The sequence below is a fragment of the Monodon monoceros genome, unplaced genomic scaffold, assembly GCF_005190385.1.
Source record: "Monodon monoceros isolate NGI ecotype Baffin Bay Population unplaced genomic scaffold, NGI_Narwhal_1 Super_Scaffold_17, whole genome shotgun sequence".
NCBI classification, from domain to species: domain Eukaryota; kingdom Metazoa; phylum Chordata; class Mammalia; order Artiodactyla; family Monodontidae; genus Monodon; species Monodon monoceros.
Genome location: NW_021703773.1, coordinates 5,874,375 through 5,901,125, shown reverse-complemented (window position 1 = coordinate 5,901,125; position 26,751 = coordinate 5,874,375). Strand labels below are relative to the sequence as shown.

At 46.1% G+C, this 26,751-nt stretch overlaps 3 protein-coding genes across 4 annotated transcripts in view; all 3 read left to right on the top strand.

Moving 5' to 3' along the window:
- LOC114897672 (erlin-2-like) overlaps nt 1-2,473 on the top strand; it is an 8,654-nt gene extending 6,181 nt beyond the window's left edge. Inside the window, exon 6 of the mRNA XM_029226700.1 lies at nt 2,464-2,473. Within this exon, the coding sequence (XP_029082533.1) occupies nt 2,464-2,473 (10 nt within the window). The remainder of the gene's footprint in view (nt 1-2,463) is intronic.
- Nucleotides 1-11,238, top strand: part of ERLIN2 (ER lipid raft associated 2) — a 16,049-nt gene extending 4,811 nt beyond the window's left edge. The window contains exons 4-9 of the mRNA XM_029226609.1: nt 2,464-2,537; nt 2,705-2,763; nt 3,293-3,384; nt 4,124-4,213; nt 5,897-5,976; nt 6,308-11,238. Coding sequence (XP_029082442.1) covers nt 2,514-2,537; nt 2,705-2,763; nt 3,293-3,384; nt 4,124-4,213; nt 5,897-5,976; nt 6,308-6,508 — 546 coding nt within the window. The 5' untranslated portion in view covers nt 2,464-2,513 and the 3' untranslated portion in view covers nt 6,509-11,238. The remainder of the gene's footprint in view (nt 1-2,463; nt 2,538-2,704; nt 2,764-3,292; nt 3,385-4,123; nt 4,214-5,896; nt 5,977-6,307) is intronic.
- Nucleotides 11,239-14,962: 3,724 nt separating this feature from the next.
- PLPBP (pyridoxal phosphate binding protein) lies at nt 14,963-26,094 on the top strand. 2 transcript variants are annotated; one of them, XM_029226722.1, is made up of 8 exons: nt 14,963-15,112; nt 17,078-17,185; nt 17,264-17,299; nt 17,798-17,873; nt 21,046-21,180; nt 22,842-22,984; nt 23,773-23,871; nt 24,730-26,094. In XM_029226722.1, exons 1-8 carry the CDS (start codon nt 15,014-15,016, stop codon nt 24,862-24,864), a joined length of 831 nt encoding a protein of 276 aa, XP_029082555.1. In that variant the 5' UTR covers nt 14,963-15,013; the 3' UTR covers nt 24,865-26,094. The 2 variants fall into 2 exon arrangements, with proteins under 2 accessions (XP_029082555.1, XP_029082554.1); XM_029226721.1 differs by having other exon boundaries at nt 15,061-15,138.
- The last annotated feature ends 657 nt before the right edge of the window (nt 26,095-26,751 follow it).

The window sequence follows — 26,751 nt, the reverse complement described above, 5'->3', positions numbered from 1 at the left end:
AACAGTGAGAGGCCCGTGTATTGCAAAAAAAAAAAAAAAAAAACGAGTAGCCCCCGCTCACCGCAACTAGAGAAAGCCCGCGCGCAGCAACGAAGACCCAACACAGCCAAAAATAAAATAAATAAATGTATTAAAAAAATAAAAGCAAATGAACTTTGCAATCAGCGGTAACAGCTATTCTTGACATCAGGACTGGACAGTGATTTTTCCCAGGAATCTTCATTAAAAGGACCCTGAGTGAGAACATTCTGTAGAGTAGACAGAGGCGGAATCGTTGGCGGCACCCGTGGTCTTAATTAAGCAAACAGCCTTTTGCACTGTGTTTCAGATTTGGGAAATCATCAGAAGCACTTTTGACTTTTCTGCAGAAGAAAATTAATCTAAATTCACTTTATAGGCTTTGGATTCTCTTGTGGGGTTTGGATTCAGTGTGCTGTTTAAGAACAGTTCAGTAAATCTGCTGTTGATTTTTTTTTTAACCTCAAACTGATATAATTTCATAAAATATCTTAGTTTTCTCTCTAGCCATTGTTTTAGAACTTGTGCCATTAAATGAACGTTCCAAAGCATTTGAAACAACAAAAGACAGAAGAGCTCTAATTTCCGTGTAGAGGGAATTAAAATGTGAAATTATTCTGCATTAGAGAACTTCTCACTATCTTGCAGATGAACTTGGCGTCCTAGTAAAGTAAAACTTCTTGTACAGAGGAGCTAGGGAAGTGTGTTTGCTTTGAAATATCTTTTAACATCATTCTTGCCAGCAAGCACTGTTTTGTTTAGAATCCATGTGCATCTGCAAAGGAGAAACTCAAATCTCTAATCCTGTTCCTTGAAGTTGGAAAGTTTTTCTCTGGTCCCCTCCTCTCAGGACGCATAGCCCTGACTTTCAGCTTGACTGCAGTTTTTATCACTGCTTGCTCTGATGCATCCTCTTTGCCTGTTTTATTAAAATGTTATCCAGTACTTGTTCAGAAGTTTGTCTGAAGACCTTCTTTGTGTTCACGTAATAACATAACTTAATCTGCATCTGTCAGCATAACCATCACCTATAAACAACTTAGTACTGGTGTTACTTTGGTAGTAAACCACCATGCAAAACATTTCTTCCAGATTTTCCTAGAAAATTACTAGCCCAGGGTCACAATTTTCTGCCTTGACTCAGACAGAATTTAATCTGATAAACAACTGTGTTGTTAACTTATGGAGGGTATAGGGCATATCCCTTAAAGTTTGGTCGGTCTCCTATTTAAAATAGAAAATGTGGAATGTAATGTTTATCTCTAGCCATCAAATTGTTAGACCCATGTCAGGTGGGAGGTGCTCCCCTTATGGGCATTTCTCTCTCAGTGCTGAGAGGCTGCTGGGAACGTATCTGATATGTAGAAGTATTAAAACCCCTTGCTTAGCGATATGACAGTTGAAGAAAGTACTGTTCTCAACCCTAACAACCAAAGCATAATAATTAAACAAGTTCTTTATTTTGGGTCCTGACTAGCTTGAGCACATCACTGAACCTCTGTGGGCCTCAGTTTGAGCATCTATAACAGGCAAGGAGTTAGACTTACTGTTCCTCAAAGGCTCCTGGATCACGAATGGCCACTTAAAGCAGATGGCAGCTGACAGTAGGGAGATGGTTCTGTGAAGATGTCCCAGCCTGGTTTCGTGGGTCCTTTTCTCAGTGCTCTTCCAGGATCTTACTGAGGATCTCATGGGCGGGGGGCAGAGAAGGGAAGGCCCAGGTCAGAGCAGGCAGCCTGGGCGCCGCTGTTCTAGGGTCACAGCTAGAGGGACAGTCGGTTACAGCTCTTCCAACCCTTGTCCGTGAAGTGACTCACGTGTCATGTTTCAGACAGAGAATCAGGACCAAAGCAAACAACACATCAGACCACTTGGGCTCGTTTCCAGAGCTGTAAATTGTCATTCTTCTCCTTGTGTTATTTGATGGAGTTCCTAATGGAATTAGTCTTCCTTGGGGCTTTCCTTGACATCAGAGTCTGTTTTTCTTTTAGAAACCTCTAAAATTACTAGATTTAATGTGCTTGGCTTTTTCAAAATACCTAACTTGGCCATTCCACCTTCCTTCTTCGTGAAAGCCAGGCGGCCACCTTCTGTTGCTGCTGTTTCTAGGGAAAGGCTGCTGCCTGACTCAAAAAATGTGCTCGAGTTGTTTGTCCTTTTAAAGCTTAGTTCCCTTCTGGGCGAGGCTGATATCTTCTTGAGGCCCCAGGGAAAGGACACGCTCACGTCTGGCTCACATAGAGGACCGAGTGGGCCTCCCGCTGTGAGAGTCTTGCAGGGCGTCTTTAGACATCCGAGCTCTGATGAGCACTCTGCCTCGGGAAGACCTTTTGCCTGTCAGGTGCATTCATGAGCCGGTGTCTTGCCTTGCACTCTACCGCCATACTTCCCTCCTCCCTGCCTGAAAAGTGTAACAGCTCCTTTTTCTATCTCTCTTGATTCCAGATCAGATTGATGAAAATCTCAAACTGGCTTTGCAACAGGACCTGACCTCCATGGCGCCCGGGCTCGTCATCCAAGTAAGCACCGCCCTGGTGGGAGCCCTGCCATCGCCCCCCGACCCCCGAGGAAGGTGCATCCCCTCTTCCAGAGGATGTCCTGTCTGTGCAGGAAGATCAAGGATTGGTGGGAGCTGGTCCCTCAGCCCCTCACCTCCCCATCAGGTGCTGTTTTTATCCCTCTCCAGGCTGTGCGGGTGACAAAGCCCAACATACCTGAAGCCATCCGCAGGAACTACGAGCTGATGTGAGTGTGCCCGGTGCCCCAGCTGTAACCACCGCTCTCCCCTGCCTCCCGTTCATCCCATCCCGGGGTTGATCGACGCCGGGCCAGGCATCCCCTCTTGAGTATTTGTTACAGCGCACCACCCTGGAAGATGGGGCAGGCATGTCAGGACGCTCACCTGGGCTCCGCAATGACAGAGCAGGGATGCTCTTCAGAGGGCCGGGGCGGGGGCGGGGGGAGGCGTGTGGCATTTCACGCTCGTGCTGAAGAAGACGGGGAGCGGCGATTGCGTGGGCAGGCAGGTGCCTTTTACTGAAGTCAGTTATGCTTTATTTCCTACCAATGAGTTTTGGAGGAGAAGGCAAGCCATGTTACTGCCTGCAGCAGAGCCGCTTCCACCTGGGACATTAAAGAGCCTGCCAGGAGAGAGGAAGGAATGACAGCTTGCGTCCCCCGGGGCGGGGGCAGCTTGTCTTCTCCAGGGCACAGTGAATCTCCGCAGAAGCTGGTCCCCAGCGGCCTCACAGCTGTGCATTTTTCTCCCCTTCAGGGAAAGCGAGAAGACGAAGCTTCTGATTGCAGCCCAGAAGCAAAAGGTGGTGGAGAAGGAAGCCGAGACAGAGCGGAAGAAGGCCCTCATTGGTCTGACTGTGCTTGTGGGGTCCCCTTTCAGAGCAGACAGGCTGGGGAGGGTGGAGAGATTCAGGAAGCCTGGGGCTCGGTCCTCCGAAGCCCTGCCACACGCGGGGTCGGCCTGCATCCCCCGGAAACAGAGCTGAAATTGTCAGATCACAGCCAGGGATCATGAGTTCTGAGTTTCCACACATCTCTTAAATGAAAAGAGCCCTTCCAGTTAATTCCTCATTCACAATAATAGTAACACTGATTGGGCCCTTACTATGAGCCGTGGGCTTTTCTAAACGCCTGCGGGTGAATCATCTCGCTCCTCACACACCCACCCCTGCTGGGTGAGGAAGGCAGCATCCTTAACCTCCTCTCACTGAGCTGAAGCACACGGAGGCTAGATTGCTGCCCACGGTCACATGGCAGAGAAGTGTTGGAAACGGGGTTCAAATCCAGGGACTCTGCCCCTGAACCCGGCTTCTTTACCACTGCACCAGACAACCAGCCACAGCCTTGGCCACTTCCTAAAGTGCAGTGGCAGGAGGAAACCTGTACCTCAACCCTTAAAACATTCCTTTGGGAGAAATACCCCGTGAATTGGGAGAGGGAGCCTGCCATGGCTGCCTCTGGGCCAGTGGCCCTTCACCCGAGCCCACCCGCTGCCCTGCATCAGGGCCTCAGATCAGGTGAAAGGTGCAGTGCAGTCAAACTCTGGAAATATCGGGACTCTAAGCCTTTCTCAACTTCATTAATACAGAGGCAGAGAAAGTGGCTCAGGTGGCAGAAATCACCTATGGGCAGAAGGTGATGGAGAAGGAGACGGAGAAGAGGATTTCGGAAATCGAAGGTGAGCGAGAGATTCCCGCCTGCCTTTTCCTCAAACCCCGCTCTGTGGCCGGGGGGGTGGGGGGGGGGGAGAGTCATTTCCTCTGCTCTGTAATCTCTGTGCTCAGATGTTATGGTTTCTTTGGAACATCCCTTGTTCTCTGTGCTCTGACTTGAGTTTTGGGGAGATTCGGTCCAGGCTGGCATTAATTTTCCACTTCAGAGAGATTCAGTCATTCATCAGATTTTAGTTGGGTGCCATCAGGACTCTTCTGCCAGGCTTAAGAAAAAGGGAGATCACGTGGTCCCTGCTGTGTTGGGCTCACAGTCTGGCATTGGAAGTAAACCAAGAAGCTAGGTCCAGACAGCAGCTCTCTCCCCCCTGCCTTACCCGCCCCCCTCCTCAGAAGCCCGTGAACACCATCGTTTTGGCCTCTCAGGGTCCCTGTGGATGTTAAGCTGGGTGTGAAGAAAACAGCTTTCAATACCGACACCACGAGCTGGAGAGAGGTGTTGTCTTTGCCAGCTTCTCTGAATCTCACTCACCTTCAGTCCCTTGCACCTCAGCTCTCACCTCATTCCCACCACCCACCTTCTCCTCCATGTGGTGCCTTTATATCAAGCAAATTCTAGGCCAAAAACAAGACCTCAGGGCCCAGCTTCAGGCTGCACAGTGCTGTGTCCAGTAGTACTCACGATGGGGCCTTTCGGGCTTTGCAGGTGCCCGTGGAGGAGCCAGTTAGGCCTTTACGGATCAGCGGCTCCTCACTGGGGAGCTCTTAGCCGAACAGCACATTTTTATTATAAACGCAGGTCACCAGGCGCTAAGGCCAGTCGAGTTGGCCGCATGCACCCCAGCCAGCCTGCAGGCTTCCACCACCCAGGGCCTTGCTGAGGCTGTGCAGTAAGAACCCACCCCCAGTCCCCGCTTGCTTCCCAGGCTTTTGCTACAGCTGTTGCTCATGCAAGGCTGGCCTCATTCCCAAGGCCAGGGAGTAAATATCAAAAATTTTGCATCAGCTTGACCGAAAGCTGGTCTGAGCAGATTAAGGAAGCAGATTGCAAAGTAGAAGTTTAAATGTGTCTTAGTCCAAACAGGTGTTAGTCTAGACCATGGCATGTCATGCCCTTCAAGTTGTGCCAGCTTAAGCGCTGCTAATTGGAGCCTTTCTGAAATGATTGGTGGAAATGAAAAGGAAGCTGAAGTTGGAGAGGGGCTGAACTGTTTTGTTTATGGTAGTCCATTTCAGGGCAGATCCACCTCGGGCCGTATCCAGAGCCTTCTTCGGGCTTCCCTTGGTCTTGCTGTGTACTAGGAGGGGAGAGCGCTGGGGTGGAGAGCTTGGAGACAGGAGGTTGAGGCGGGTCCCGTCCCTCTCCTCACAGGCCACAGAAGGAGTAAGCGGCTAGAAAGAGGATGTGTCTCCACGATGCTGTCAGAAAAGACACTGTCGGGCACAGCGGCAGACTTACTCAGAGTTAGCTAGGCCCCACCACCGGGAGATGCTGTCAGAGTACTCTTCCATCTTGGTCGATTTTCACAACCACTTGTGAAACAGGAGGAAAATGCCTTTTCCCCAGTTTCATAAATGAGGAAATCAGAGCACAGAGAAGCCAGAGCACTGTGCCCAGGGTCACGGAGGCAGTCGGGGAAAGTGGTGGGGACTAGCCTCTGCCCTTCACTTCACTGCGTTCTTCTCTTAAGATGCTGCGTTTCTGGCCCGGGAGAAGGCCAAGGCGGACGCCGAGTGCTACACTGCCATGAAAATAGCCGAAGCAAATAAGGTAAAGGCCCAGCGCCGCCTGGCCGCCAGAGGGCGTGTGCCCGGCTTGAGAGTAGCCGGGTGGTTGTAAGAACACGGCGCCTGCCCCAGCCCCTCGTGGTCGCGAGCGAGGACTTCTGGGCCGTGTGGGCCAGCGCCTTCCCTTTCCCTTAGCTGGACCCTGAGAGAAGTTTGATTTTGCTGGTAAACAGAGAAACCCCTGAAACTCTCGCAGTTCTCACCTTGAGGGCCTGAGATTACTGTCTCCCAGAGAAGGGGTTTCGCGGTTGCTAACGCAGCATTGAGACCTAACCTGGCCCCATCAGAGTCGGCCTTCCTCGCTTTCCTTCCAGCTGAAGCTGACCCCCGAGTATTTGCAGCTGATGAAGTACAAGGCCATCGCTTCCAGCAGCAAGATTTACTTCGGCAAAGACATCCCTGACATGTTCGTGGACTCTGCGGGCAGCCTGGGCAAGCACTTGGAGGCGCTAGCTGACAAGCCGAGCTTTGGCTTAGAAGAGGAGCCCTCGGAGGCAGACACGGAGGAGAACTGAATGTTTCTGTCCCCAGCCGCACATGACCCTCAAAGAGATCTTTATTTTTTAATGATGAACCAGCCCTCCCTTCCACACTACCTTCTTTGACTCTCTTCCACGTACTGTGGTGAAAAAAGAAGAAACGGACTTAAACCTATTCCCCTTCCTGGGAAGCGGGGGTAGGGACTGATGAATTGGGGTTTTCTTCAGGTAAGTAGGTTACGTGGCTTCTGTTAAGATTTGGAAACCATGGGCTGGACCTTTGATCTCCAGGCACTGATTTTCGCCCTTTTGAAGCTGGCTTAATTAGGGATGCTATTAATAAGAAGTGGGAGAAATGCAGGGTGTCGCCTCCGATCGGACTGCCCTTATTTGGGGAAAGGTAGTCCAGTGTTCTCAACCTGCCTCCAAGGTGGGAGATGCCCGTGGGTGAGGCCCAGCTACCGAGCAAGTACGTGCTTGTAAGTTTGCCAGCAGAGCTGTGGAGAAACGGCTGCGGTGGATGTTGGCTTTCCCGGCGCTCCTGGCCGTGAGCCCGTGGGTTACTGCCGAGGCCCGCTCTCTGGAGCCCTGGTAAGGAAGAGCTGGTGCTATAGGTTTTGCAGGCTTTTCTACACACCACCCTCCTTGCCCCAGGGCTGAAAGCGTGGTGGCTTCCGACCACATTTCCAGGGTCAGGGTTTGGCCGCCACCACACAATTCTTTTTAAAACTCTTCACCTATTCTGTGATTTGGTTTTTTTCTCCTCTTAACCTGTTCGTTGGTTCCACTCAGCATCAAGAAGACAGGAATGAAGAACTCAGGTGTCTTCAAAGCTGCTGAAGTGGGACCGTGCTATCTGTTAGCCACTGTGGTACCTGCTTGGCAAACTGTGCGCGTTCCTTGAGATCAAGTGTCTTTTCATTGCTGTGGGGATCCTACGGTTGAAGACCTCCTCTGGGGGAGGAAGAAGGGCTCGTCCAAAAGATTCCCCAATCTCAGTGCCTGTGACTTGTGCTGGGGTCTGTCTGATGTAGTGATAAGGGGGAGCCCGTTCGCTAAGCGGCCGGAGTCTTTAAATCCAGGGCTCCAGGGGTCACACCGAGTGTTAAATCTCCAGAGACAGCTGTGTGGGTACGAGTTCATGCCCTAGTCCCTGGGTCAGAAGGACTGCATCAGAATCCACTGAAATGTTTTTTCATTACTAATTGGGAGATTTGGGTGGGGGGAACACAAAGATGAAAAAAAGGTTTTCTTGTGTCCTGAAGTTGGAGTTGGGGGCAGGAGTGTGTACCAGGTCGCTAAGTGGAGGGCAGCTGTCTGGAGTGAACTTGCAAGCCTGTTGGTATCGTCCACGACAAGCCCTGGCTGAGGATTTGTTATTAGCTGCCCCCCTCCAAGAAGAACTCCCACTGTACCCCTCTTTTCTCGGTGAAACTACAAATGATACTTTCTGGCACAGATTTCCATCTCATTTTTGATCCCACACCCAGACTTCTGATTAATCGAATGACCCCAAAAGTCGGGCTACCTTGCTTCTAAGTAGCACCAGGCTCTTCGGGAGTTGGGGGAGCATTCAGCCGGCCTAGGAATACACAAAGGGTTAATCCCTCTTAATTTAAATGTTGCCCTTCTCTGTTCTAATTTGTGGGACTTAGAATTCTCAAACCTCCATTCCTGGTCACACTTTGTGCAGGCAGCCAAATGTTCCTGGGAGTGATGGATTTTAACGTGCTCAGAAGGCCTTGCAGAAGGCAGTTAGTCTAAGACCAACATAAGGTATCCATCATTAAGATACACTCACCCTCCTCCCACTTCAGTGCCATTAGTCACTTGTTAGGAGTACCATGTCACATCCAGCATCCCTGATTTACGTATTCGTCGGCTCCTCTGCTCTGAGACCGGCTGCCTAAGCCTCAGAAAACACTACTTCTCTCCAGTGGAATGCGCAGCAAGGACATCTCAGCCTCTCTGAATAGCAGGCTTGCTCAGATTCCTAACCGGAACTTCTCTCTAATACTAGCATCCTGTGATGGCTTGTCCCTTGCTAGAGCACAAAGGAGCCTCGGTGACGTCCTGCTACACCTGCCCCCCTTCAATGTCAATGTCACTTCTTCTTTAAGCAAAAAATGTAACTGTTGTAGTACCCATTCGTTTAACTCCAATGTTGTCTGTACCTGCCTGAATAGGAAAATCATGGAAATGGGCTGTTTTCTTAGCTTGGGACAACTAACCAGTCTGTCTGTGTGACTTCGTTTCTGTAACACTTACTAGAAAACCTGATCTGAAAACATTTGAATTCTAAACATGTAAACTGTGACAGCCTGCAATTTTGCAGGCAGTAAAGTCATGGCTGCTATTGATAAATGGACCCTCTATCAAAATAAGGAACTGTTTATAAAAGTCAGTTTTTGTAGGACTTTCCAAGGAAAAATCACCTTGGTTGAATGTTTCTCACTCATTAAACTTTGCAGAAGTGATCTATATTCAGTACTGTTTTTAATCACTTTTTTTAATATCAGGACAGAATATTTGAAAGGAAGCCACAGTTTGTTAATTTTTATATGACTAAAATAAATTCGGAGGGATCTGCGATCATATTAAGTTGAGAGAGGGAAAAAAATCACTGAAAGAATTTTAGCAATATAGTCATCCCTCGGCATCTGCAGGGGACTGGTTCCAGGACACTCCCGCCGACCCCATACCAAAATCCGTGGATGCTCAAGTCCCTTATATAAAATGGCCTAGTATAGCTGCCTCTGTATCCGCGGGTTCCACATCCACAGATACAAAGGACCGACTACATTGATCCGAAAAAAGTAGATGTTTTATAAATGATCTGTTGCAGTTTCTATGAGTCTCTATCTTTCAACACAGATAACTCCACCATATATAAACAGTGAAAGTAAGAGCTTCATATTTACTGACTACGTATTTAAGTTTGATCGAGGATAAGTTGTATCCTGACTAGGGGTCACTCTGCCTCTATGGACTTAACCACTGCTTCTTTAGTTCTATTCAGTAGGGTTCTAGCCACTATTTCTGGTGTTTCCTTTTAAAAGAGGTAATAGCCAATCATTTTGTGTTTGTATTTCCATTCCTCTCTATTTCTGCTTTTGTGCAAGCTGGTGATTGAACAGTCAAAACTAATTCTACTTGCAAAGAGCCCCGAGGACTGAATGACCCCCTTTGAAACTGAGAAATGAGTGTTGTTATATTAGTCACTCCACAAATGATATGCTGGATCAGTTGCCTTGGGCTGATAGATGGAAGAACTGTTTTAGACAACTCTAAAGGTGTGATTTGATGTCTTAGCTTTATTTTCAGTCTTGCTAAATAAAATGAGTCTTTGTATTTTTTTTATTACAGTGAAATTTAGCAATAGCTAATATTAGATTAGGTGATATAAAGAGATAAAACATTTCTGCCTAGTGAGTTAAGTCGAGCCCCAAAAATATATTCAGATGAATATCTATTCCCATTATCGATGTAGAAATAATAAACAGCTTATTTGTGAAAATGGCATAACTCTTGGTAGGTGCTACGGAGATTTATCGTAAAATACTCCATACACTGCTGCAGTTCTGCTCCAAAAGAGCAGAGGTACTTTCTGCTGACCCAAAATATATTTTGATATCAATTCGGTAAGAAAGTCGCAGTCTCTGTCTGGGAAATATGCCCAGCCTAGAGTTGCCGAATAAAATACAGGATGCCCAGTTAAATGTGATTTTCATATAAATAACGAATAATTTTTAGTATAAGTATGTCCCAAATATTGCATGAGACATACTAAAAAAGTATTCGTTGTTTATATGAAATTCACATTTAACTGAGCATCCTGAACAGTTGTCCCTTGAACAACACGGGTCCACTTTTACACGGATTTTTTTCAATAAACACATACTACAGGACTATTCAATCTGCGGTTGGTTGCCTTCGCAGGTGCAGAACCACAGATAACGAGGGCCTGCTATAAAGTTGTAGGCAGATTTTCGTCGATGCCAGCCGGGGTCAGTGCCTCTAACACCTGCATTGTTCAAGGATCAACTGTATTTTTATTTGCTAAATCTGGCAACCCTAGCCCATGCTTTCTCAGGTTTTTCAATGGTGCTCCCAAACTTTCTCTGTTGGTTGGAGAGCCCAACACAAATACTATGGATTTACAATTGAATAGGTAAATTAAGAATGTAGTTTCTAGAGTTAGACTGCCAAGATCCAAATCCCTTCTCTACCACTTCTTAGATGTATGGTCTTGAATAAATTCTTTAACCTGTCTGAGCCTCAGTTTCTTCATCTATAAAATGGGTTGAGTGGATGAAATGAAAACGCATTGTGAAATGAAACGCATGTGAAGGGGTTAGCACGGTGCATAAGTGTTCAAAAATAACTTATTTTCAGTCATCTGGAAAAACAGGCTAGAAAACACACAGGTAACTAAGTGGGGAATCAAACAGATGTGATAACATGGAATAAGATTACAGGTAGGATAGCACATAGAGGAAGAAAGGAACAACACTGCAATTCAGCAAACGCAGTATTGAGAATTCGTACTTCCAGCAATGCAGTAGACAGGTAGAAGATTAGCCAGTTTGGCCCTGTTGAAATTAATAGCCCACTTCTGGGCTCCAATTAAAATAAAAAGAAGACTTGTAGAGGCTAGAAAGAAAAAATGTTAAAACCGAAAGAAAAAAAGTAGTTAAAAGCTAAATCTCATGGGTTGACCCCAGAAAAGGCAGAAGGGGAGTTTAGCAACTTCACTTTTATAAAACTTGCATGATTGTACAACACAGGGAATATAGCGAATATTTTAAAATAGCCATAAATGGAGCATAACCTTTAAAAACTGTGAATCACTATATTGTGCACCTGTAACGTATAATATTGTCCATCAACTATACTTCAATTTTTTAAAAAAGTTGCGGGGTTTGCCTGGTGGTCCAGTGGTTAAGACTCCACACTTCCACTGCAGCGGGCACGGGTTCGATCCCTGGTCAGGGAACCAAGATCCCGCCCGCCTCATGGCACAGCCAAAAAAAAAAAAAGGTTGCATCATGGCCAGCTAGATAGTCTAGCTCCTCAGAGACCAAAGAAGAGGAAATGGGCTCGCAGAATAGAGCATTTTGAAAGATTTTACTTTAAGACTGGCTAAAATTTGAAATAGGGAGAAGTGGTTATCTGCAAATAGAGAATAAATCCAGGGATTATCACAGATAACATTTTCTTCTCTGATGGTCTTGGGGAGATTCTGTGCTGTTTGGGATGGTTTAAATGTCATCCTCTCTATATGAAGTATCGAATGATCTCTAAAGGTCCTCACCAGGTCTAGGGTTCTAGAATCTATATTGACATTTCAAAAGCCAAATGTGACAGTATGTTTGCTGAGGGATTGCTGACATGGCTTCTCTACCTGAATTCATTTAAACTGGAACATGGGCATTATTTTTCCATTTCTCTTCAGAGCCAAGTAACCAGGCAACAGTAATTTTTTATTATTTTATCTTTTTTTTTTAATCCCCCTGAAAGAATCACAGTAAACTCAAAAGAAACTTTTTTTTGGCCACACCGCGCAGCATGTGGGATCTTAATCCCGACAGGGATGAAACCCACGCCCTTGGCAGTGAAAGTGCAGAGTCCTAACCACTGGACAGCCAGGGGATTCCCTAAAGGAAATAATTTTTAAATCCATAAATGTTTTTCTCATAATTCAGGGCCTTAGACTACAGAGGTGTATATTTTTAAAGTTTGATGGCATTTATGGTGAGTAAGTATACTAGATTTTTATAAAATTGTTTATGAAACCGGTTCCTCTGGGTATTTGGCTTTCTAATCTCTTTTCTTCTTTGTCCTTGCAAACTGTTGGAGCAATTTAAAGACAATTACTAGGGATGAGGTGATTTCAGACTTGCATTTTTCAAGAATTAAGTAGTATGGAAGGATGAAAGGTTAAATTAGATGGTTGATGTCCCAGGAAGAGGAAGAAACTAAAAAAGAAAATAAGGAGGAAAAAGTGGAATAAAATTCATTCAAAAGTGCAGCTAAGACGTTTAAAAAGAAAATTGGAAAATGGGAAATGATAATGAGACTGGGGTCCCCATGATCTTTTTGCCTTTATTTCCGTTTTTATAAGGTCATAGAATGTTAGAGATGAAAAGTATCTTAGAAGTGAATCCACAATAAATCCTGTCCTACTCATCTTGGTCTCCCCTGGTTCCTTTACAGAGAAAACGTCTCAATAAATGTTGACTAATGGAGGGACTAGTGTCCACTGAACACTTGCTTTGGGGAGCACTCTGCTAAGTGTGTGTCACATGCTACCTTGATTGAAGTCTGAAGGAGATATTGACGGACTCCATTTTATAAATGAAAAACTGAGAAGTTCAGTTACTTGTCCAAGATCACAGCTTAGTGATGAAACCAAGATTCAACTTGTGTCAGTCCTATGCCCACCATCACCCAATCTTGCCACCACTATCCTTATTAACTCGAAAGCTTAAATCACTCTTCTGATACTTTTGGGGGAGCCATACTCACATACACCATTGGGATGGGGAGGTTGACCTTGTAATTCAAAGAAATGACCTGACCTATTAATGAAGTTACTTCTACTTATTGTCATAGTGAGCTATCACCTGGATTATACATCCCTTAGTTCTGTTAAGTATTTATGGTCTTTAAAATGTTTTCTATATAGCATGCTCACCCAATCCTTCCGCTATACAGCCCTTCACCATGATCCCCATCACCGTAATCCCTTTGTTCCTTCTACCACTGACTGCCGGCTAGCGCCTTCCAACCTTGCACCTCTACCACAAGCATCTATTAGTATATTCACACCATGAAGGGCTAGTCTAGTCATTTTTTAATCTTTATCACTTTGGCAGGAGTAGAAATTATCAAGTCCAGAGACATTTTACTTGAACACAATTACTGCAACCCTAGTTTACAGATAACCCAGTTTTGTGTTCCTGGTAGATGGAAACTTCCCCAAAAGAAGTCCTTGATGACAAAGACCCTAGGTTCTGCTCAAAGTGATTTTCCCAGAGCAGACATGTGAAATTCTAACTCAGTTCCCAGGGTCTGGGAAGACGGTGAGAGAAGAAAGTACGAATGTTGCCCTTTCTTTCCAGAAGGCTCAAAGTAAGCCCAGTCACCTCAAGACAACATGGAGCGCAAACTTTAGCCCTTTCTCCAACGTAATAGCATCTCATTCATGAAGCTGAATTAATGCTTGAGAGTCTTTCAACAGTACAGCAGTACAGCCAAGAATGTTTTCCACAACAAAATCCGTCTCTACTTGCCTCAGCACCTACCATTTCACCATCCGACTATTAAACTTAGTATTTTACTGCGCTAATCTTTTTTAAAATTAATTTATTTATTTTTGGCTGTGTTGGGTCTTCGTTTCTGTGCGAGGGCTTTCTCTAGTTGCGGCAAGCGGGGGGCCAGTCTTCATCGCGGTGCGCGGGGCTCTCACTATTGCGGCCTCTCTAATTGCCAAGCACAGGCTCCAGACGCGCAGGCTCAGTAGTTGTGGCGCACGGGCCTAATTGCTCCGCGGCATGTGGGATCTTCCCAGACCAGGGCTCGAACCCGTGTCCCCTAGCATTGGCAGGCAGATTCCCAACCACTGCGCCACTAGACTTCCCTACTGCGCCCCTCATCCTGTTTGTGATCTTCATATGGCCCAGAGCTACACACATAGGAGACACAGGAACTGGGCTGAATGTGTGCAGAGCCCAGGCTGGACTGTCTAAAGCTGCCTGTGCTCTCCTCCCAGAAGGCAGCACCTGCCACCGGGGGGACTGCGGCGTGGACAGTCCGAGTTGAGGCTTGTCGTCCAAACTACACACTGGGTTTTGTAAATTAAGTATCAATACAGTAAGAATTCAAAGATCTCATTAAGTTTTTCTATTGGTTACATATTGAAACCTTACTCTGGATATATTGGGCTATATAAAATGTATTTTTTTAATGTGCCTATTAGAAAACTTTAAATTACATATGTGTCTTACACTGGGCAGTACTGGGCTAAAGGATGACCAGAGGAAAATAACCGTACATTTGAATCCTGCCATGTTCTTTGCAGTTTTCTTTTATATCTCTTAACGGTTCCTCCCGAGAATCATCTGAGCTAAAAGGCATGTCTCCCGCCCCAGCAGCTTCTCCTGCTGATCCGCGAGCAAAGGACCCCGGGAAGAGGACCTCGGGCATAGGCCAAGTTTTCTGCGTCCTTTCGGTTCCGCGGGGGTGGCCGAGACACCGGACGCAGAAGGCCCGCCCCACGGCCCGGGAACTACGCTAGCAGCGCCTCCGCACCCAGGAGCCACGCCGGGCTTCCGCGGCGACCTTCCCAAGATGGCGCCGTCGAGGGGCCGGGGCCGGGGCCACCGGCCGCACCGTCCCCGTCCCGCCCCGTGCTGACGATTGGCTGAGATGACTCGGTGATGAGCGGTGATTGGGCACACGGAGACGTGAGCTGGGCGGGACCGGAAGGGGTCTCAGCCTGGGGAGCGGGGGTCCGGGCTGGACGTTAGGCCCTGGGGGATGTGGAGAGCTGGCAGCATGTCCGCGGAGCTGGGGGTCGGCTTCGCCCTGAGGGCGGTGAACGAGCGCGTGCAGCAGGCGGTGACGCGGCGGCCGCGGGTGAGGAAGGGGACCGCGTGGTGACGGTGGGCGGCCGCTTTGAGGCGGGGGGGGGGGGGAACACCTGCGTGTAAATGGGTCGTCACAGTGACGCAGAGGGGTCTCCCGGAGGGGCGGGACCTGCCCGCCGCCTTGGCATTGGCGCGGGTTGCAGAGCCCCCAAAAGGCTAGCGAAGGGGTTCCTCAGCTTACGTCAGGTTTTCTGGAGGTTGGCTTGGTCGGAGCAGAAGGTGTCGGTATCCCGGGAAAATGACCAGTCTCCAGGCAGCGCGATCATTCTCCATCCCGCTTCGTGTTAGGGGTCAGCAGCCTTGGCGGATGGGAGAGGGTCCAGGCCTGTGCCCAGAGGCTGCAGGAGAAGACGTCCACTACCAGAGCAGCCAAAGGAGGCCAGGTCTGCCGGAGATCACGTGTGTGGCAGCGTCTAAGCTAGTAGATGCTCAGTAACTGTCAGCCCCCCACCCCTCTCGCTGGCGCAGGACAGGGTGGATTGGCCCGACTTGGGAGGGAGGCACCAGAGCTGCACTTGCGCGTTTGGGGCAGGAGGGAATTGACCTCCAATCCGAAGCAGTTTACGGGGAGATTTTTTTTTTCCCTATATATATTTCCTCTCCTGTTGGAAGTTCACTAAACCAAAGGTCAGTATCTTCCCCCCTCAGTGCAAGTTCAAGCTGAATTGTGTGGAGTAAGACAGGCTTGAATAGAGAGGTCAAAGTTTTCTCTGATCGAGCATTTATGGTGTTAGAGCTGAGAATGCTGGCCTGGAGACAGAAGACCTGTATTAGTGTAGCCTTTATTTGGCTGTTACTTAGACGTTACCTTGAACAAGTCACTTAACTGCTCGGGCTGTCAGTTTCCTCATATGTACAGGCAATGGAAAGCTCTAAGCTCCCTTCCGGCATTAGTTTTTTGTGATTCTCCAAGAAAAAGCTAGAGATTCCCCTAATAAATAATCATGCTAGGGGGTGCTCCCAGCATAACTTTCAGGCAGATGGGCTGCCTATTCCACTTTTTTCTCTAGAAACTGTCAATTCATCCACATAATCCTAGGAGTTATGACATGGTCTCAAAAGGTTGGCAGTGCAGCCCTCAGAAGGAAGGGGAAACTCTTTGCTAATCATTGTAACTTTTCAGGCCCTTTGAGAACTCTGTGATTCTGTAAAAATTCCAGAGGGTGATGGGGTACATGAAAGCCATATGGGGATAGGTGAATCTCTTCCCTGTGTGGATTTGGTTATAGCAGAGTCCAGGGAAGCCGCTCTTTATGTAATGGCCATGACAGGGGGGTCAGATAGGTCTAATCCTGAGTCCAGAGCCTTCTGTGTCCTTGCCTTAGTTCTGCCGCTGGTTCTTGATTCGATTGTACAAGACGTTACAGAGTTGCCCTAAGCAGGCTGCTTTTGAGAGTGCCTGTGGGCAATACTGATAATTACCCCAGGACCCAGATGAGTTTCCAAGACTGTTGACCTCGGGGTTTCAGAAGCCAGAAGTGGCCTCCCTTCTAGTCAGAGAGCAATGCCTTCTCTTGACAAAGTGATTCTTAAACCTCCAACCTTGGCATGCAAGAGACTCATCCGGAGAGCTTGATTTAAAGGAGATTCGCAGACTCCAGACTGAGATTCAGATCCAGTGGGTCTGGAGCAGGACCCAGGTGATGCTGATACTGTCGGTCAAAGACCAGGCTCTATGGAAATCCTGCTCTTACTTACCTGCCCAGCTCTCCTGAGAGAGAAGGGTCTTCTGCTAGATGTTAAGGTAGCTAGCGTATTAGAGTTAGATGCCACGCATACAAAAGACATTTGATCAGCCTCATTTGACACTGATCTCCCTGCAGTATTGGAAAAATGGATCTTCCAGAATGCCAACTTAAAGATCTCTGCCAGTCTCTTCTACAGGATGTCCTACAGGGCTTATTGGGATAATATTCCCAACCTTTGATTCACCTGGGTCTTTTCCTCTTGGCAGGAACTCCCAGCCATCCAGCCCCGGCTAGTAGCGGTCAGCAAAACCAAACCTGCAGACATGGTGATCGAGGCCTACAGTCACGGGCAGCGCACTTTCGGGGAGAACTATGTAAGAACCCTTTTCCACACTGCCCTCGGAAGAGTCACGTATGCCAGGCTTCTGACTTGTTCTGTTTTTACCCTTTAGGTTCAGGAACTGCTTGAAAAAGCGTCAAATCCTAAAGTAAGTGGAATCTGAATTCTTTAGTTTGTATCTCAGTCTTGGCTGTTCAGTTGAAAATTAGACCCACGTCGGTGGTTGAGTTTTAGAGCTGGAGGTCGGGCTGGCGGTAGAAATGTCTGCGTTCACCTTGAGCCCTAAACATTTCTCATCTAGATTTTCTTTCTTTCTTAAGATCATAGTTTTCTCCTTTGTGGCTTTTTGAAAATGGTGATTTTTAGGAGCTTGCTGTAATCTTGGATCCTTTTGAGATTTGAAAGCTTTAATGAGTTCATTCTTAATGGGCAATATCTGAAAGAAGGAGCGAGTTGATGGGAACAAGGAAGAGAAATAGAACAGAAGCCTTCAGGTTTTCTCTAAGTATCCTTAGGAGCCTGACGGAAGATGACAGTAGTGGTTTATTGCATAGAGGGGAAAGGTCAGAAGGCAGCGTGCAAGGTATGTGGGCGGGCAAGGCCTCCGCACAGTCTAAGTCAAACACGGTCACCTCTTTCTCTTCAGATTCTGTCTTCGTGTCCTGAGATCAAATGGCACTTCATTGGCCATCTACAGAAACAAAATGTCAATAAGTTGATGGGTAAGATAAAACTCTAAATATGAAGACACAATTTTTTCATCATTGTATCACTTACAGTACCTTCTGTGGAAGAGAGAAGATTTTAGAGTATTCCTGATTCACCATTTGTGCTTTGGAGTTTCTTTTGGGAAAGAAATCTTAGTTCTTTTTTCAATTTTTTTTTTTCAGTTGAAGTATGGCTGATTTACAATGTTGTGCCCATCTCTGCTGTGCAGCAAAGTGACTCAGTTATACACACATATGCATTCTCTTTATATTCTTTTCCATTACGGTTTATTACAGGATGTTGAATATAGTTCCCTGTGCTGTACAGTAGGACCTTGCTGCTTATCCATTCTACATATAATAGTTTGCATCTACTAACCCCAAACTCCCAGTCTGTCCCTCTCCCTCCCCCGCCCCCCTTGGCAACCACAAGTCTGTTCTCTGTGTCTGTGAGTCTGTTTCTGTTTTATAGATAGGTTCATTTGTGCCATATTTTAGATTCCACACATAAGTGATATCATGTGGTATTTGTCTGTCTGACTTACTTCACTCAGTATGATCATCTCTAGTTGCATCCATGTTGCCGCAGATGGCATTAGGAAATCTTCGTTCTTAATATAAGGGAAAACATCATGTAAGAAAAGAACGAACTCACCATTGACTGGGTAATATATACTTGGAAACCTACCCTACCTCACATTAGGTATTTTTTTGTGGTCTTTGAAATAAATTATAAGGAATTAAAGCCCATAAAATTTTTCAGCTGGCAAAGGAGACACTTTTGTCCTTTTCGCTTTAAATGAAAGGCTACAGTAAATAAAATGCAATAATGTACAATACTACAAGTAAAGTATATAATAATAAAATACAAGATAGAGTAGCATACAGTAAATAAAGTAAAATTAAGAGTTAACCATAGAAAGACTTAACTGCATGAAAATGACAGGTGGAGATCTTCCCGAATAACTGAATACTTATTTCTCTCAAGGTGTCAAAATTAAAGTAACCTGTATTTATTTTTTAAAACAGCCTTATTGAAGTATAATTGACATACAATAAATTGCACGTATTTAATTTGATAAGTTTTGACATATGTTTGCACTTATGAAACCATCACAACAGTCATGGTCTTAAACATATTCAGAATGGCCATCATCAAAAATTATACAAATAATAAATGCTGGAGAGGGTGTGGAGAAAAGGGAAACCTCCTTTTCTGGGAATGTAAATTGATATAGCTAATATGGATATAGCTAATAGGGAGAACAGGATGGAGGTTCCTTAAACTAAAAATAGAACTGACACATGATCCAGCAATCCCACTCCTGCACATATATCCAGAAAAGATGAAAACTCTAATTCGAAAAGATACAAGCACCCCAGTATTCATAGCAGCACTGTTTACAATAACCAAGACATGGAAGCATCCTGAGTGTCCATCAACAGATGAATGGATAAAGAAGATGTGGTACATACGCACAATGGAATATTACTCAGCCATAAAAATGAATGAAATTCTGCCATTTGCAGCAACATAGATGGACCTAGAGATTATCATACTAAGTGAAGTAAGGCTGAGAAAGACAGATCTATACTATCACTTATATGTGGAATCTAAAAAAAAAAAGGTACAAAATGAACTTATTTACAAAACAGCATCAGACTCACAGACAGGAAACAAACTTATGGTTACCAAAGGGGAAAGGCGTGGGGGGAGGGATAAATCAGGAGTGTGGGATTAACAGATACACACCACTGTGTATAAAATAGATAAACAACAAGGTCCTACTGCGTAGCACAGGGAACTATATTCAGTATCTTGTAATAACTTTTATGGGAAAAAAATCAGAATATATGTAACTGAATCACTTTGCTCTATACCTGAAACTAACACAATATTGTAAATCAACTATACTTCAATTTTTAAAAGAAGAATGCAAATAAGGTGATTAGCATATTACCTGGAGGATTTCAGTGTTTAATAAACGTAAGCTGCTGATGTTGCTTCTGTCTTGTTGTTTTTTATCTGAGGCAAGACTAAATGCATCTTTGGGAAAGAAGTTGGTTTTGATGACAGCTGAGTATCTCCCTTAGCTGTCAGTGGTCATTCTGATGTCCTTGTTGAATAAGAGCAGCCCCATCCCAGGAAGTTTAAAGACATGGAGATATCAGGCCCAGGGAGCACTTTAGCTTTCACTCTTTAACCTTTCCTTATTGTCATCTTGGCCTGTTTCTCTCAGTTTGAACTGAGATTTAATCAGATCAAGCCTGCCATTCAGAATCTCTACAATTACCAGCTTCTTTTTTTTTCACTGTTTATTGTTTTTTTAATTCTTATTTTTTTTATTGAAGTATAGTTTATTTTCTTTTTTTTAATATTTATTTATTTATTTTTGGCTGCGTCAGGTCTTAGTTGCAGTGTGTGGGCTTCTCTCTAGTTGTGGCATGCAGGCTCTCTAGTTGTGGCACGTGGGCTCTGTAGTTGTGACGTGCAGGCTCCAGAGCACGTGGGCTCTGTAGTTGCAGCACACGAGCTCTCTGGTTGTGGCGCACGGGCTCAGTAGTTGCGGCGTGTGGGCTTAGTTGCCCCACGGCATGTGGTATCTTAGTTCCCTAACCAGGGATCGAACTCACGTCCCCTGCATTGGAAGGTGGATTCTTAACCACTGGACCACCAGGGAAGTCCCTAAGTATAGTTGATTTTCAATGTTGTGTTAGTTTCAGATGTAAAGCAAAGTGATTAAGATAGATAGATAGATAGATAGATAGATTCTTTTTCAGATTCTTTTCCCATACAGGTTATTGCAAAATGTTGAGTATAGTTCCCTGTGCTATACAGTAGGTCCTTGTTGGTTATCTGTTTTATATATAGTAGTGTGTATATGTTACTCCCAAACTCCTAATTTATAAACTATTAGCTTCTTGAAGCTTATGGATGGATACGTGTGCCGCCTGATTGTAGCACGTCATCACCTCCCTTTCCTTATTCGTATTTTCCGATTAGACAGCAATGGGCTGACATTCGAACTTAATATCTAGTAAACTGTCACGTAAGTCTTAGCAGAACTGAGACTTAACTGTCCTTTTCCTGGGAAATTATTTTCCTGTCTACCAAGAAAAGCTTTGTGGTGTGCTGCTTGCTGCGGTCAGGTGAGTGAAGAATGACCTGGCCTCTTTCTCGTTACAGCTGTCCCCAATCTCTTCATGCTGGAAACAGTGGATTCTGTGAAGCTGGCAGACAAAGTGAACAGTGCGTGGCAGAAAAAAGGTTCTCCCGAAAGGTTAAAGGTTATGGTCCAGATTAACACCAGCGGAGAGGAGAGTAAGTGACCAGACCTGGACTGCAGACTTTTCTCCCCTTAGGATGGTTGTACCTCAGGAAGAATGGCAGGCCTAAGCATCTGATACCTAAGGTTACAGAAAGAAGTCACAGGCCTTTAAGGAAACTGTTGTATGTAGGGTCTCGGCACAGTGACATCCAAACCTGTCCACGTGTAATTCTTTAATACATCATGGTTCGTTATTTCCTAATTTTTGAGGAGGTGGGCAAGGGGAATCGAGAAGGGCATTGTGACTTTGATCCTGAAAATTCTCAGAGGTCACCATCCCTCCTGAAAGAGATTGCAGTTTTACATGTATAATACTTCTCAGGACCTAACAAAACTATTTAATGTTACATTAGGAGAAAATCGAAGAAATATCACTGTGAGTACCAATCAGTGAATATGTTTATGGGGCTTGGGTTAACAATGTAAAATAGTAAACAGAACCTGGGCTCTGAAATCAGACAGACCTGGAGTCTGAGCTCCACCACTTGCAGCGTTGTAACCTTGAGTAATGTACCTAACCTCTCTGCACTTCACTGCCTGCCTTATCTGGCAGTGCAAGCAGGGCAGTACTCCCAAGGGTGTTGTGAGGCTTGAACGTGGAAATGGAGGTAAAGCTGTTGCTATAGAGCCCTGAGCGTCTTACCTGTTAGCTCTTTGTTAAGAATAAGTGTTTACAGACCAGTCATTTGCCTACAAAGCTTAGGCTGAAGGAACAAGCATGGGGCCTAGAGTCAGGCTACCTGGATCCACATCCCAGTTCCACATTTCCTGGTTGTGTGACCTTGGGAAAGGTACTTGGTTTCCCGGTGCCTCAGTCTCCCCTTCTTTAGAATGGAGAAAGTAAGAGTACTTACTTCATCCAGTTACTGCGTTTAATGAAAAGCTCTAAGGACTTGGCACATGTGCCTGGCACAGAAGCGTTCAGTAAATTTTAACACTTATCGTTATATGTACGTGTACCTAGATTCTACAGTACATTATCAATATAGGTAAATCTGAAATTGACTCCAGATCAAGTCTGTTGCATCATTTCTTGATCAGTGGCTGTCATTTGCCCTAATTAAAGATTGGTGGATTGTTAGCGTCTCCATTTGTTAAGTTAGAGAAGGACAGTGTCCATCCTCATAACTGTACAACAGATAATCGTTTGCTGCGGCTTCCTCCTCTGGTTGTTAATTAGCAAGTTCAGTTAAATTTTGCAAGTTATAGTCAAAACTATGTAATATAAACTTCATTTTTTATTTTTTTACAATTCTAATAAATTAATAAAACGGTAGAAATACCAGATTTGGAAAAATAATTCTCGGGTTAATCTGGCATTTTGGCGATGTGAATCTTCTTGGTGTCTCAAGAAAAGCAGTGTTCTTTCTTTTCCTTCTACTCTAGCTGTTCTCAGATGCTGAGATAGAATAAAGAGAATCCAGTTTAGAGCTCTTCCCTTGAGAAACTCAGAACCAGGTCAGAAGGGGAGTAACACACACGGAGACCTCAATGTAAAGTCACTCCTTTGGTCTTGAGGACAAGTTCTTCCAAGAAGTCCTCTTGTCTGAGAGCCACCTCCTCCATCATAAGGAAGGGATGAGAAGGGGGCTCTCCTCTGGCTTCCTGGAACATCTTGGTATGTTCTATGTGTCTTCTGTTTCTTTTTGTGAAGGCAAACACGGCCTGCCCCCTGCAGAGATGGTGGCCGTGGTGGAACACATAAGCGCCAAGTGCCCCAGCCTGGAGTTCGTGGGGCTGATGACCATCGGGAGCTTAGGGCACGATCTTAGTCGAGGACCAAACCCAGACTTCCAGGTACTCGGGGCCCGGGGTGGGGCGCTGCTCACGTGCCAAGCAAGCATCTGGTGAGGTGCTGGAGCAGGGCTGGCTGCTGCCATCAACTCCACAGACATCCCGGACGTTGCCTGTCATGTTATATTATTACCGTCTTCTGGAACTCTCCTCATACGGGACACAGAACAGGTCTCCAAACCTCCAAAGACCCTTCTCGGCTCAGTGTGAACCTGCCTGACATGGTCTTTAGAGAAAATGAGCTCTGACTTCCTCCCCAACGACTGACAGCTTTCTTGAAAAGGAGGAGAATTTGCTAAAAAAAAAAAAAAAAAACCTTTCAGTAACTTCTGGCAATTTTTTTTAAACATTTTTTTTCTATCTTTTTAAAATATTTTATTTTATTTATTTATTTTTGGCTGCATTGGGCCTTCATTGCTGCGTGCGGGCTTTCCCTAGTTGTGGCGAGCGGGGGCTACTCTTCGTTGCAGTGCGCGGGCTTCTCATTGCCGTGGCTTCTCTTGTTGCGGAGCACGGGCTCTAGGTGCACGGGCTTCAGTAGTTGCGGCGCGCAGGCTTAGTTGCTCCGCGGCACATGGGATCCCGGAGCAGGGATCGAACCCGTGTCCCCTGCATTGGCAGGCGGTTGCTTAACCTCTGCGCCACCAGGGAAGTCCACGTCCAGCAATTTTAACAGGCCTTGAAACCATGAGGAATAAAGAATCTCTGTCAGAGATGTTGAGATTCAGCCGCTTTCAGGCATCCTCGGAGAAGGCAGGGATAAATGGATGTCACACTCGTCTCTCTGTCAGGTGTTACTGTCCCTCCGGGAGGAGCTGTGCAGGAAGCTGAGCATTCCTGCCGACCAGGTGGAGCTGAGCATGGGCATGTCCATGGACTTCCAGCATGCGGTGAGTGTCCTCCCCGGTGCCCTCAGTGCCTCAAGTTCGGGTCCAAAGGCCCCCAGCAAGAATGTGTTTTTGCTACAGAAAAACCTCGTTGTAGCGTTAGGTGCCCAGGAGTGCTGGCTCTCACCTATACTAGCATCCCCAGCCGCTTCTTTTTTGAAATGAAGTGTATAGAAATTATAGCCCCACACATAATTTTTTAAATTAATTCCCTAAGTGGAATCTAAAGGAAAATAAGAAGAAATTAAACTACAGCTTCTTAAAAAGGCATTTCACTGTGTTCATGCTTGGGCGTGGTTACATGACAGTAAGTCATGACGAAGTAGTCTGATGCCTCATCGTACGTGTAGATTCACCATGATGGCAGCAGCTCTAAGTACGTTCTGATAGGTGTGCTGTATTAACAACTCACGTACGTGATCTTCTGGGGCAGTGAATAACTTGATAAAGTGTTCCAAAAATCACACTATAAACTTTCCTCCAGGTATACAGCAGGAGCTCATGTGGAAAACAGAATATACTAAAGCAATGCAAAAATACTTTGTGTTTATAAGTAAAATGGAATTAGATCCTGTGCTCAGGAGGATCTAAGCTGTGCCACGTAGCTTGCAACATCTTAGTCCCCTGAGCAGGAATCGAACCCGGCCCCTGCAGTGGAAGCACGGAGTCCTAACCGCTGGACCACCAGGGAAGTCCCCTTACTTATTTCTTAAACACCCTCTCCTGGTGAACCACTGCCCCATAGTCCTCTGCAGCTGCGTCATCGTTGTCCTTCCGAGAAGCCCCTCAGATGAGGCGCAGCTTCAGCGTCTGCTGCGTTTCGTTACTTTAAACTCAGCCCTCGGTACTCCTTTCCCACAGATTGAAGTGGGATCTACGAATGTCCGAATAGGAAGCACCATTTTTGGAGAGCGAGATTACCCCAAGAAAGCTGCCCCAGACAAGGCTGCAGCAGAGCTGAAGGCCCCGGCGGCGGAGGTGGCCCGGGCACATTGAGCAGCGGCCCAGCCCAAGGGCCGGGTCCAGGAAGACTAACTACGCACTACTCTGGGCTTTCGCTTCCACGTGCCCCACGTCACAGCACGACCACACCCTCCTCGGGACCTGGAAAGAGCACACCGACCATTATGTGCGTCGATGGAAACCATCTGACTTAGTGTCTGACGCAGGAAGCTCACTTCAAGCAGTGACTTTGGATTGGATTTGAGGAATCCAGACTTTTCTGCAGAACAGGTACCTGGGCACTAGTCAGGAGTTGAGTTCAGGCTTGAACATTGCCCAGGAGCACCAACCAACTCATGAATGCCTTTCCCAGGTTAAAACTTGCTGACTGTCGATGCCTATAATCACCAAAGTCAGAGGGATTCTCACTTGTCGTCCACTTCAATAGAAAGTTCCCTGTTACCAACTTCGTACAAACCCCACTGAGTAGCCATTTCTGCTGCTCCGGAGCAGCGTGGTTTCTGCCCCCAGTCTCCACGCCAGCCAGTAAACGTTGGTCTCCACTCTGGAATGGCAGTACAGGTAACTTCAGGACCTGCCTTGAGTTAGTCCTCCAGACCCACATTGTGGCTGATGAAAGCTGTGTCCTCAGCCACCGTGTGGTGCTGACCCTGAAAATTACAGGGCAACTAACATAAGCGGTCCTTGGGCCTTTCTAACGTCCTCCTCCAGAGACAGGACTTTGAGCTTTTGCCCTGGGCCCTACGGTGATGACCATCAAATGATACGATTTTTCTGCCACCATAGTCCCCGTTATGATGATTTCTTATCTCATAGCTCCCCAGATATGAAAGATTCCCTCAAAGCCAGTTCAGGCTCACAGTTTCAACAAAGCCTGGCTTTGAGGTTCCTGTTCCTGGGAGCACTTTTTAGGCACATTTATAGCCTCCCCTCCCAACCATGTTTATAAGGCAGAATTTTGCAAGTCTTGACGTTAATGGAGTAGCTAGCTCTTCAAAACCCAGAAAGCACAATTCTCGGATAGTCACAACAGACAACTGTAGTCTGGGTCGTTGTTTGTTTTCTAGGTGGGTTTTTCTTACTTATTCAAGCCCCAGCCTTTAATTTTATGAAACAACTTCCATTAAGCTCCTGCCGAAATGAAATTTTGTAAAACTTAAACCATTATGATTCCTGTACTGTTTCAGTCAAAGCTACAGTGTGATATTTCAGTCTATTAAATAAAAATGTGAGTTTGAATTATGCCATCTATGCCAATTACAAAGCGATTAAAAGATTTATTTTCTACATCTGGTGTACTGAGTGAGTATAACAGGAGGGGGGCATTGGACCCGATAGGAAGCTTTGGAGAAGGGCTTCCTGTGGGTCACAGATACAGCCAAAGCCAGACTGCGGATGAAAGAGGGATTCTGAACTTCTAAGAGCAAGAAAGTGAAATGTTGGCATTTCAGGAACTGCAAGAATAAAGAGGTTGCCTCTTGCTGTAAGAAAATCTTAAAACTGCCTCTAGGTGGCGACATTGGCTAACCTGAGGGGCAAGCTTTGGCGCGCCACTGTCCCCAGACTACTCTAGAAGAGGCTGTCATCCGACGTCTCACCCCTTATTTTTTTTTTCAAATTTGCCTGGGAGTGGGTACAGGGTAGGGGGCCCGGGAGCCCAAGAGTGCGCCCCGCCCACTGCTCACAGCATCCGCCACCTCCTCCAGGCTGCCCTCCCGGTTCTCCAGTCAGACGCTGCCGCCCGTCACCCCTTCTTTTAAGGCAGAAACAGAAGGCAGGGAGGACACGATTCTCCCAAGTGATATGGCTGACTCTTGCAGAGTCACAAGGTTCTTCCAGATACAGCATTTCTTTTCGAACTCGGCTGAGGGTCCTGAGGGTGACTGTGGAACCTTTGGGTGAGAAACGGGTCTGAGCAAG

What these genes read in the sequence shown, in the direction of transcription:
- PLPBP (XM_029226722.1), top strand. Translation starts at nt 15,014, where the DNA reads ATGTGGAGAGCTGGCAGCATGTCCGCGGAGCTGGGGGTCGGCTTCGCC. An exon ending in GCACTTTCGGGGAGAACTAT is followed by an intron (nt 17,186 to 17,263) that starts GTAAGAACCCTT and finishes TTTACCCTTTAG; the next exon opens with GTTCAGGAACTGCTTGAAAA. An exon ending in AAATGTCAATAAGTTGATGG is followed by an intron (nt 17,874 to 21,045) that starts GTAAGATAAAAC and finishes TTCTCGTTACAG; the next exon opens with CTGTCCCCAATCTCTTCATG.